The 12,644-nt window shown below is 42.0% G+C and overlaps 1 protein-coding gene across 1 annotated transcript in view; it reads right to left on the bottom strand.

Annotated features, from left to right (window-relative positions):
* VPS41 (VPS41 subunit of HOPS complex) overlaps positions 1-12,644 on the bottom strand; it is a 186,967-nt gene that overhangs the window by 96,606 nt on the left and 77,717 nt on the right. The window contains exons 5-7 of the mRNA XM_045494370.1: positions 10,974-11,048; positions 2,794-2,856; positions 794-859 (exon numbers count right to left, since the gene is read on the bottom strand). Coding sequence (XP_045350326.1) covers positions 794-859; positions 2,794-2,856; positions 10,974-11,048 — 204 coding nt within the window. The remainder of the gene's footprint in view (positions 1-793; positions 860-2,793; positions 2,857-10,973; positions 11,049-12,644) is intronic.

Here is a 12,644-nt window from a genome sequence, read left to right as displayed (position 1 = left end):
TAATTGTTCTAAAACTTTATCAAGGCCTGCTAGAGATTTCTACAATAAGTGGAAAAACATAAGTTTAATCGCTCTTTTGTTATTATTTTTTTTAATATATATATATTTTTTTATCTTTGAGAAGGAGTGAGTGACAGATCGGGAGTAGGAGAGGGGCACAGAGAAACAGAGACAGAATCCGAAGCAGGTTCCAGGCTCTGAGCTGTCAGCACAGAGCCTGATGCGGGGCTCAAACCCACAAGCTGTGAGATCATGACCTGAGCCGAAGTCGGATGCTCAACCAACTGAACCACCCAGGAACCCCATCTCTTTTTGTTATTTTTAAATGCTACCTCCTTTTTCGTGGAAGGGACATTTCAAAGCACTAGGCAGTTCCAGTAACAGCTCTCTCTTTCCTTTTGTTTTTATGTTTATTTATTCACTTTTGAGAGGTGGGAGCCGAGAGAAAGAGAAGCCCAAGCAGGCTCTGCGCTGTCAGCACAGAGCCCAACATGGGGGCTGTGAGATCATGACCTGAGCAGAAATCAAGAGCTGGATGCTTAACTGACTGAGCCAGCCAGGCACCCCTTTTTTTTTCTTGCCCTTTACCTACTACAAAGGAGTATCGTGATAGGCATGAATCACATCTCCCCAGAGAGATGATGGGCTTAGAATTTCACCCCATCAGTCTTTCTCACAATTCCTCCTACTGAATAGTCAGATGTTAAAAATATTACAGATAAATTAAAAAGCACACAGAATCTCCCCCCCCCCCACCCCAAGATGGCATGTGACGGTAGACCAAAGCATTTACCTTCTTCCCTCCAGTCACGAATTGCTTGCAGCTGGTCCTCACAAAATGCGGGTTCACAGCAATGATCTACAAGGAACAACGACCCATCACTGGTTAAGGAGCCACCGTTAACGCACAGAATGAAAACCAACTCACAGAATGAAAACCCTTTATGTATTATAGGCAGCAGGATCTAAAACTTATCCTGAGATCTAGGTAAGAAGTGGTCTCTTCAGGCAACAGTCTGCAACTGAGGACATCGGAGTTTTTGCTCTTCTGGAAAGCCAGGTGAAAGCTAAAAGACTGGAGTGAGTTCGTTCTAGTTTCTGGCTGCGCGAGGACTCTCTGAGTGCACATCTCCTCTTTAGGGTCAATCGAGGCAGCAAGAGCTCACAAATGTTTGTAACTGAACACCATGAGCTGAAGAAACCCAGAGAGAGAACCCAGCTGTCTCCTGGTTCGGGATGCCCACCAGTGATTTGAGGGCACCAAGTGGAAGAGGTGGGGCAATGCAGCCTCAAAGGCATTTAGGGTCGTCACAGCAAGCCTCCATCAGTGGGAGACAACGGGGCTGCAGGACCGCACTTACAGAGCTGACCGTGCAGGACATGCCCCTTTCCCTACAGCCGAAGTTCCTCATTTGCTCTCCACTGAGCCAGTCCCCTCCCAGTCTTCTCTGCCCGCTCGTTAGCTTTTAACTGGATGAGATCTTGAATGATGGTTTCATCTTACTCAACGAGTATCAACTTTGTGCTTTTAGGGCCAGTCTCTACCCTGCGCTCTGCACTCACGTCTCCAACACCTCCACACCGTTTCCACCAGATACGCCATGGTTATCTGAACTCAAGACCAAATTAGCAACGTCCTTATTCAAATCATCCCTTCTTGCAAGTGGTGGCATCACCACACAACACGGCCAGAGCCAAGGGCCAGCTCCTCCCTCTCTCGTCACCCCATCCAACCCAACACGAAGGCTTGCGAAGTCTACCTCCTAAAGGCTTTCCGCCTTCACGTCTTCGACTCCACCTTGAATGCTCCCGACTGCTCCTGTCACTGAGACCCCGTGATGCCCTGTCTCCAGGACAGCATGAGCCTTCTAAATTGCCTTTTGCCTGCAATCCCTCTCCTGCTTAAATCACCCTCCACTCCGGCAGAGCTGCCTTCCTAAAACACACATCAGATCCTATCTCTCCTTTACCTGTTGATCAATAAGTGTTTGAATAAACAAGTGAAAACAACGAATGACCTCTTCCTTCAACAACTCTAATCGTCACTTTAAGGGCCATAACTGTTATCTAAGACTGTTCCTCCTGCCTCGAGCGCCTATCAGCCCTCCAATCTATACTGTATATAGTCGCCGTATTAATTTTCCTTAAGCTTAGCTCAGTTTATGTCACTTCTCTGCTCTTACACATTCAATAATTTCTCCTTATCTACCACACGGAGTCCAAATTCCTTCGCCTGAAAATACAGCCAGCCCCAATCTGCCTCTATGGCTCTCCTGCCAAGTCCGTGTTTTATGCGCCATCTAAACGAGGCCATTTTTGCCACTTCCTGAACACAACTTGAACTTTCTGCCCTCTCCGTTTGTATTATATCGTTCTTCCACATGGAAAGCCAGCTTCTCTGTCTGCCCTGTCCATTTCTTAAAGCCCACTCAAACATCACGCCCCCTGTGAAGCCATCACCGCCAAGAACAGCTAGAAGTAACTTCTCTCGGCTTTGGACTCCTTAAAATTGTTTTTACCACTTTGGGTCATTAACGACAGACTGTGTATTTGTATGTATTATCTCACTCACTACAAAAAAAAAAAAATTCCTGAGGACAGCCTGAGATCACAGTCACATAAGACACATCCTATGCTCTTCTAATACCATCAAATAGTATCTAGTACATTCGAAGTGCTGAAGAGACGCTCAGTGATGAAATTGATGGGAGACGGATAGTGCTCAAAGTATTATAACCCTTACGGCTTTGTTGAGAAAATCCTTAGAAAAATTAAAACTTACTGAATACTTACTTTAATGGGACAGTCAAAAGTCTCATGAAATTCTTCTCCAGAATATAGTCCAAACACCTGCACCTAAAAAGAAAAATGGATCCGGTCAGTTCACCAGGACGGCAACAAAGAAGGCTGCTGAGTCAGTGAGAACACATACTATTGATTAACAAAAAGTAGAATATTTAATAATCTAGGGCCCTTGTGATCTCTATCAAATATCCAATGAAAACAATTCTATCAGGGTGGGAGTACGCCAACGCAATTAAGCTTTCATAAGCATCTCGTGGACACGGTTCCCTTTACTCACCACAAATTTATTAAAGGGATGCCAACTTTTAAAAATGAAATAGTTATGAATCATTTATTAATATTCTTTTATGAACTTCCATAGGCTATCCCTAAAGGAACTGTTTCCTTCCTTTTCCTGAAGGAAATAGGTGCTTCTTTTTTGAGTCATACATACATAAATCAAACATGCAGATCAATGTGGCAAGAAATTAGGTGATCTGCACTTCATTTATAATCTTATGTTGAATCTACTGAGAGTGTATAAATGTAAGATTCAAGTTTCTACTTATCACTGCCTCTCTTGAAGTTGCTCAAGACTACCGTACTTTATTCATACTTTATCTCTTTTCTGAGTGGTTTACTTAAAAACTGATTAATATCCATACCGCAAAGGGTGCAGATCACAAATTTACAGCTTGACAAACTTTTTCAAAGTGAACATACCCCTCCAGACACCATCCAGATCAAGAGGCAGAGCCCAAGCACTTTTGTGTTCCTTCCCATTTAGTAACACCTTCACAAATTAACCACTACCCTGAAATCTATCACCACAGAGAAGCTGTCCTGATGTTTGAATTTTTTATAAATACAATCAAACTATTTCACTGGCTTCTTTCACTCAACATCTTCCTTGTAACATGTGTCCAGACTGTTGTGGATAGCAGTGCCTGGTTGTCTGCCATTGCTGTATAGTATTTCAATGTATGAATACACCACAATACATGTATCTACCATTTGTTGGTCCTTTGGGTTGTGTCCAGATCGGGGCTATTATAAACAAGCTGCATGCAATGAACACTCTTTACAAATTTTTTGGTGCACTTAGGTACACATTTATGAAGGGTATACGTAAGTAGGAATGGAATTGTTGCCATAGGCTATGCATCTGTTCACTTTTAATAAACAGCCAAACCATTTCACAAAGTGGTTCTGATCAATTTACACTCTTACCAAACAGGGCTTAAGATTCCAGGAGCTCTCAAACACTTGGAGCTAACCGTTAGGGGCACTTAGAACTATTTCCCAACACTTGGGATGTGTGCACTCTGTCTCCAGTCTCTAGAAGAGTGGTATTATTTTTTTCTTTAATTTTGTAAGGATTCACTGGTGAAGCTATCTAGGTTGGATGGCTATGTGAGAAAATAATTACACATCCAAATGTTTAAACAGTGATAAAACTATTCAGACTTCTGATTTCTTGTTTTCATCTTAGTAAGTTGTGAGTGGTTCATTTTTGCAAGTTCAAAGAGGAAAACTTACTCACGATATAATTATTGGAAACAAATTCATTCGGTAAGAGATAACATTTTCAGGACACTCAGTTTGGGCCTACTGTTTTTATAACCTGTGCCAAGTATGTTATTTGGGTTCCAACAACAGCATATGGTATGATATGACAGAGAGGGAATTGGATTTACCCTGAGGTAGTCCTTAGGATGCATTATTGACATGATAAACGCAGGCAGGCCCCCCACCACCTTGCTTCTCATTGTTTAGAGGGAATCATCATTACTCCACAGTTAAGATCCCTGGAAACTAATGGCAAGACCCCACCCTAGATAAACCAAACAGTTCTGGTGGAGTGAAATGGTATTTTAAAAGGTCCACAACTGAAATTATGTAGCTAGCACTGAAAATCCTGCTCTGCCTCATTTGGTCCTTTAAGCAACACCATGAGGTATGGACTGCAAACACCATTATGCCTGCTTAACAGAGGAGTGTGCAGAAAAATAAGTGACTTGGCCAAGGCCACAAAGAACAAGATGAGTGTTTCATACCCTATTCTCTTACACACTAACATTATATCAGATAGCCTAAAATATGGAAATAAGAGATCTTTCTGCATAAAGTATAAGAAAAGTGGAACAGGAAAATACCATTCAAAAGCCTCAAATGTTTACCAAACTTAAGTAAAGGTGAATGTCAGACTCTGAATTAGACAACTGTGATAAAAAGCTGAAACGAAACGGAGCAGACTTTTTATTCAAATGGATCAACTTCCTTGTGGCTACAACAGGCTAAAGGTGATTTTAAAAACAAAGGTTAGGGGACTTTTTTTTTTTTCCTAATTTTTTAAATGTTTACTTGTTTTTGAGAGACAGAGCAGGAGAGGGATAGAGAGAGAGGGAGACACAGAATCCGAAGCAGGCTCCAGGCTCTGAGCTGTCAACACAGAGCCCGACGTGGGGCCTGAAACCAAGAAATGCAAGATTGTGACCTGAGCTGAAGTTAGACACATAACCAACTGAGCCCCTCAGGCGCCCCTAGGTGATTTTTACTGTGGGGAAAAGTACATGAGATGTAAATAAATGATGTATGAACCCAGTGAAAAAGATGGAGGCATCAGTAAATGAAAAGATAAATATCAGGACTGTGAATCTAATGGTGAAATAAGTGATGAATTACCAGGGATAAGTGCCCCTTTAAACATTAGGGGCCAATACTGAAGATGTAACAGTAGACCAATAAGGGGGGGAATCAACAGAAAAGAGGTCAGACTAGAACTCTGGGGTCAGTCTCTACTGCTGTGTTTAATTGAATCATCTCTTGGTCAAATAACTGTATTTTCTCTTTCAGTATAGAAGAACACCGTAACTTCTTGAGACAAATCTCCTAACTTGATAGGGACAAGCAGGGTGATTTGTAAAATCCTCGATGTTTTGGTTCACTTCACTAATATAACAAGCGAAACTCAGTCACAATTACACTATGATAGCCAATAAAATCCAAAACCATTTTTACTCATTTTTTCTCTCTCCCTCTTGATTTATTTTGCCATCTTGTCTGTTAAATATCATACTCGTCTGTGAAAGGAACCTGTTCAATGTCTGCCTAGACAGTTTTGGTTTTAAGGAAGATCTCATCCCAAATAAGGATCATAGAATTAAAAGTTAAAATTGCGGGGCTCCCTTTGAAAATGGTGTCCTTTGGGGCGCCTGGGTGGCTCAGTCAGTTGAGCGTCCGACTTCAGCTCAGGTCTTGATCTCACGGTCCGTGAGTCTGAGCCCCACATTGGGCTCTGGGCTGACAGCTCGGGGCCTGGAGCCTGCTTCAGATTCTGTATGTGTGTGTGTGTCTCTCTCTCCTTCTCTCTCTCTCCCTCCCTCCCCCACTCATCTTCTGTCTCCCTCTCTGTCAAAACTAAACAAACACTAAAAAAATTTTTTTTAAAAATGGTGTTCCCCAACAACCGCCCCCAACTAGTCACAAAAAATACCTAACGAAGAAAAACAAAGTTCTGAACACTTGGCCATGGAGTCCATCTACTGCAGTCCTGGAGGAGTTCTCACTAACTCCAGACCATCTCACTGGTGGCCGTATGAGGACCACGGAGGAGATGTGGTATGTGTTTTACTGCCTGAAGTCAAGAAAGCCTATCCTCACGAATCGATAAGGAAGTTGTGTATTCTTCTCCACTCGAGCATGGAGTTCTACGGATCTGTCAACCAGAAAACGGGTGACAGACCATCTGATGTAGGAGAACCACGAATGAGGTAGCCAGAGTATCAGACAACCTCCTGAGAAATGACCTTTCTCAAACCCCAGGTTCCAAACAGTAACGGGTCAGGTTAGAACAGGGATGAACGTGTAAGCTGCCATTTTACCTAGGGTGGTGGCTGAAGAGACCATCACAGAGGAGGTGGCTGGTTTTCACTTTCTCTGCCCGCGGAGAGTGTCAGAGACCCGGGAGAGAGGACAGCAGAGGCTGTCGCTGGTGGGGCTGCCTTAAACTGACTCCCTCTGGTCAGAGGAAATCAAGCTCCTTCATGAGGCCCCTGTGCGGAGCTACCCAAAATGATAACAGGCTGGGCTGAGAGCAATCAGACCCAGAACGTGTTTGCCAACCCACATTCAGAAAGAGCTCTTCTCCTCGTTCTGGGCTGGATAAACAAGCAATACAAAATGGACACGAGGTCTCTAAAAAGGATATCGCAGAATGCCATTCCAACGACTCGGAGGGAGATAAAGCATGCTTTTACAAGTGTTTACTAGTAACCAGCAAAGAAAGGAAACTACAAAACCATCGGGTGACTTCAATAAGAAGAAAAGGCCTTCATGAGTCTGGAGCAGAAAGACAGGATCATGAGAGCTAGCAATTATTACGTGTTTCTTCTGTTCCTGATAACTATTCCAAACGATTTATAAGTATTAGCTCATTTATTTCCAATCATCACTGAGGCAAGTGCCATAGTTATTCCCATTTTATAGACAAGGAAACAGGCTGAGGCACAGAGAGATGACAATAACTTACCTGCACTCACATGGCTACCATGTGGCAGAATTCCATTCCTAACCATTAGACTGCACTGCCCGGCACTCTAAGACATACGACAAGTTGCAAATTTTTTTGTTTAATTAAACATATGTCTGGCTGATATGAAAATAGAGCTGGGAGCAAGAGAAAGATTTCAGGAAAATTAAAAATCTGAGATGGAACAAAACTCTACTCCCTAAGGCAAAATGGACAGTGGGATAAAAGCAAAACAGCAAAGGAAACAGACAAGAAAGTTTCCCCCACTCCAGAGAAGTGAGCAGGATAAAAATAATGAGAAATGAAAGCACACATGTGTGTGTGTCACAAAACAAGACCGATTTTCCTTACAACCTGCATATTTTCAAAAGAAGGGTGAATAGTGCTTATCCAGTCACCCTCTTTCCTTGAAAAGTTCTGGTACAATAATGCAGGAGGGGGAGAGGCCAGTCTACAGTGGGTTAAGGAGGGAATTAACCATTCACTAGGGTGCCTGGGTGGCTCAGTTGGTTGAACATCCGACTTTGGCTCAGGTCATGATCTCACGGTTCACAGGTGCTGACAGCTCAGAGCCTGGAGCCTGCTTCAGACTCTGTGTCTCCCTCTCTCTCCGCCCCTCCCCCGCTCCCACTCTGTCTCTCTCTCTCTCTCTCTCAAAAACAAATGTTAAAAAAATTTTTTTTTAAATAAAATTAAAAAGGCATGCACAGTTAGCAATAACAGTTAACATACACCTGGAGGGCTCGCCATATATCCGGCACCTCACAACATCCTCATGCAGACCTCCCGGCATGCCCACTGCCCAGCTAAGGAAAGGGACGCACTGGGGGTGGGGGGGGTGGGGGGGGTGGGGGGGGCAAGCAGTGAGCCCAGCCCAGTGCAGGGGAGCAGAACCCCCCCCCCCCCCGGGCAGGCGGGATACAGAGCCACGCTCTCAGCCTCTGCATGGTAACTGCCTCCAGCCTAAGTATTATTGGGTTTCTTTGAAGAAATGAAAATAAATGGAACTGAAGCAATAATCAAAATCAGAACTGAAGTAAACTTTCCTGAAATGAAAACAATACTTCAGTATATGGATCACAAGGACTTACTGTGTTCCAGACAAAATTAATGAAAATTGACCCGAACAAGACATAACTTAGCAAACTGAACTACAAGGGCCGTATGCTGTTGTTTTATTGTTGTTATTATTATTAGTCTAAGCTCCAAGGCAGGACAAAAAAAAAAAAAATTAAAAAGGTTTCATGAAAGAACAAAAGTATGCTAGCCTCAGACACGTCCACAAAAATAAAGGTCAGACAAAAGGGAACAACATTTCCAAAATTTTAAGAGAAAGTATCTCTACCCTGCACTCTATACTAAATTGGTTCTAGTTTACGTATGAAGGCGACATATTTTTACGTAGGGGTCTTAGTACACTAAAGAAAGAAAAACCACAACAGCCATGTAAAGATGCATTAGGTCTAGATATCTGCAGTTTATCTTCGTAATAACCTTTGTGTTTTCATCATTACTAACCACTTTGCCGGATCATTCTATACTAGCTGCTCAATTTTCACAATACTGGCTAGCTTATATAAGTTATGCATACCAGAAGATTTATTTTCGGTTTTATCAATGCTAATAAAACATACGTGAAAACTATTTTTAAAAAATGTATTCTGGGTTGGGGCACCTGGGTGGCTCAGTCGGTTAAGTGGCTGACTTTGATTCAGGTCATGATCTTGGGGTTCGCGAGTTCGAGTGTGGGCCCCCGTGCTGACGGCGCAGAGCCTAGGGCCTGCTTCGGATCCTGTGTCTCTCTCTGTGCCCCTCCCCCGCTCACGCTCACTCGCATGCTCTCTCTCAAAAACAAATAAAACATTAAAAAAATTTTTTTTCTTACTGTATCCTGGGTCAACACCAAAATAGGACAGTGAGGAATTGGACTCAAGCGAAAAAGCAGCTATTTGCCAAGAAGTGCAGCAGATGATATCTGAGGGTCATGATCCACCAGACAGAGTTAAAATCTCCCACTTTTCCACAAATAATAATTATTCAACATTTAAAGCTTCGAAAATTCCTTGACAAAGTATTTTAATAAAAATCCTTTTTCAATTTGAAAAATGAATGTTCTCTTTCAACCAATTCAGTTCAATTAAATTGGCTGTCAGTCCACAAGGACTTTTTTGTTCTGTTTTCTTTAAGGGAATAAAATAAAGTTGACCTTTCTGTACAAATCCATGAATGTAAAAAGGTTTCAACAGTTTGGATCATTCTCAATTTCCGTACATACCAACTCCTCCCTCAACTCTGACAATCTGGCGGACCACAGAATTTTAGAAAGTACTGCAAAATCTGACAGTGCTCTTTGGAAAGCAAAGAGGTTACCGATTACCATTTCAAAAGACTCTTTGGGCAACATTCAACTTAGACATGTAAAATGCATTCTTGGGGCTCCTGGGTGGCTCAGTTGGTTAAGTTAGTGATTTTGGCTCAGGTCATTATCTCAGGGTTCGTGGGCTCTACCCCACGTCGGGCTCTGTGCTGACAGCTCAGAGCCTGGAACCTGCTTCGGATTCTGTGTCTTCCTGTCTCTCTGCCCCTCCCCCACTCGTGATCTGTCTCCCTCTGTCTCAAAAATAAATAAACATTAAAAAAAATTTTAAATAAATAAATAAAAATAAAATGCATTCTTGTGGGAGGACTTCACTTTTCTCTTGTTAACAGATTAAACGGGTATAAATTTTTTAGATGGAGTACACGATCTTTCATCCACTCATATTAATGACCCACTGAATTTAGGTCAGGTAAAAATACAAAATTAGGTTAGGAAATGCGTTCTACTTGATCAGGATCATGTGAGATTCTGGAAGGACTCTTCATGTACTTTCTCCTGAAACTGTTATTTTAGAGAAGTAGCTTAAATACACCATGCATTAGAATTTTATCATTGCAGACCAACATTAGAAAAGACTTCCATCGACTGAAAAACAAAAAAGACATTCTTATAAGTGGAAAATCAATCACCACAGCCACTAAATGTCACAGCTCAACACCAGCAAGAGGCACTGATAATTGTTAGTTACACACCACACAAATGATATATGTCCTCGGTTGAGGAAGTGGGTGCCAGGTTTTTAGAAAACTGTACATATATTGATTTTACATTTATTTAATGTGGCCATTGTAAGACACTTTATTCTTCTGATAAACTATGATTGCTTATCAAAAGATTCTATAATTCAAGAGAAACATTCATAACTTGTGTGGAAATGAAAACCACCGGCCCACAGAAATCATACCCACAAAATCCAATTTTGTGGATTTATGGCAGAAAGGCATTAAACTACTGTCTTGCAGGAACTGCAGACTAGTCACTGAAGTATAAGTGGCACAGGGATAATGATTAAGGTGACACGTTGCCCTGCCACAGCTGTTAATCAGCTTAATACTAGTTACATTATTGACATTCTTGTAATTACTTTCCCTCAGGCACATTTGTGCAAAATATATTTTACTTTAATTATGAGCAATCCGAAGCAGGTCCAATACCCAAAAAGAAGAGTCAAGGCTCTCCTAAGGCAGGGGTACAGTGAGCAGAAGGCTTTTCCAAGCGCCTGCAGTTGGGGGACATCCCAGCCCTCAGACGGCTTCCGACACCAGGTCATGGCCATACCTTGCCGTCCTCGGAACACACACCCATGTGCTCTCCACTTTCATCCAGGCTAATCTGATTTATCTTCACAGGACTCTATTAAAAACAAACAAACAAACAAACAAACATGTAAAACTTCAGGAAAATAATCCGTCAACAACCAAATACCTTGGCTCCTTGTAAACACTGAAGTGATACAAATCATCTCTTAGCTTAGACGCAGGAGTGCAACACATATTTTGTTTTTGCAGGTGAAAATGGTGACATATAGCTTTGTTCTCACACATGGAAAAAGATCACCTCAAAATTTTTTATTTCGTGTGCTTGAAGTCCCAGCTAAAATGTTATTTTTGTTACAGGTTACATGCCTTTTTATTTGTTCTGTTCTATTTATTCCATACTCCTAAAATTCCTTCCCAACCAGATCCATTAAAAGAACACAACAAAAGCCAAAATAAAAAAAATCAAGATGTAAAGAAAAATGTTCACCGTTTTAGTTCAGTTCATCAGTCACTCTATTTGTCCTTCTCTCACAAATCACTGAATCAACTTGGTATTCATACTTCATGCTTAGTACTTTCTGGAGGGAAATCCACAGGGTCTAGTTGATATTCCCTAATTTGTTCTCCTTATTCTTTCCAGTAATCTCAAATTTAAAAATTCTGTGAAGACCGAACACAGGCATTCTATTTTGGATGTATTTTCCCAAGCATAAATACCCAACTGAACTTTTATTTTTCACAGCTTTCTGGTTCTCTATGTAGACAGCTGTTTACTTACTAAAATATTCAGATAGGTGGATTTTCTAATAGAAGTCAAAATTGGTAAATGTTGGGGATGCCTGGGTGGCTCAGTCGGTTAAGCATTCGACTTCGGCTCAGGTCACGATCTCGCGGTTCGTGAGTTCGAGCCCCGCGTCGGGCTCTGTGCTGACAGCTCAGAGCCTGAAGTCTCCTTCAGATTCTGTGTCTCCCTCTCTCTCTCTCTGCCCCTCCCCGGCTCATGCTCTGTTTCTCTTTCTCTCTCAAAAATAAACATTAAACATTTATTTAAAAAATTGGTAAATGTTGACAACATTAAACAATGGCCAGCTTTTGTTTTCCTTCTTAAATAACTGCAGTTTCCAGCTACTTTACCCAAAACATGATAGAACAAACTAACCAAGGAAAGAAAAGTTGGCCTTCATCAGTTATGACAGAAATCTGCAGATTAGTTTCTTCAAGTCTCTAACCTTAAGATAAGTTGGCTTTTGGACAGGAGTAAATGGAAATATACAAAATGGGATGTTCTTTTCTAAGCGGAACGCATCTTGGAGCTAGTAAGCAAAGGTCAGGGCAGACCAACACTCCCAGACGTCGGAAGGCCACCCTTCCGAGGGGGTGAGAGAAACTCCCCCCATCCCAGGTGGAGACGGCAGACTCCACAATCTTTCCCCATCTCGATCACCACACAAGCAACACCCCTGTAAAATGTAATCTTTGAAAAACAACCTATCTCCTTAAAAGTTCCTAGAATGTTAAAGAGGAAAAGACCTTGAAGACAGATTTGATCCCTCTGACAGGAACATAGACCGAAGCCCACGGATGAGAATCACAACAGAGAACGAGCCAGGGATCCGACCCTGAGAGCAGTGGAACGGTGTCCTGTAAAGGGAATGCTATCACAGGCAGCACGGAATATAGAAAACCAATC

This window comes from Leopardus geoffroyi, chromosome A2 (genome assembly GCF_018350155.1).
Source record: "Leopardus geoffroyi isolate Oge1 chromosome A2, O.geoffroyi_Oge1_pat1.0, whole genome shotgun sequence".
Taxonomy (NCBI): Eukaryota; Metazoa; Chordata; class Mammalia; order Carnivora; family Felidae; genus Leopardus; species Leopardus geoffroyi.
Note: the sequence above shows the minus strand (reverse complement) of the source record. Positions and strands in the feature narration are given on the sequence as shown.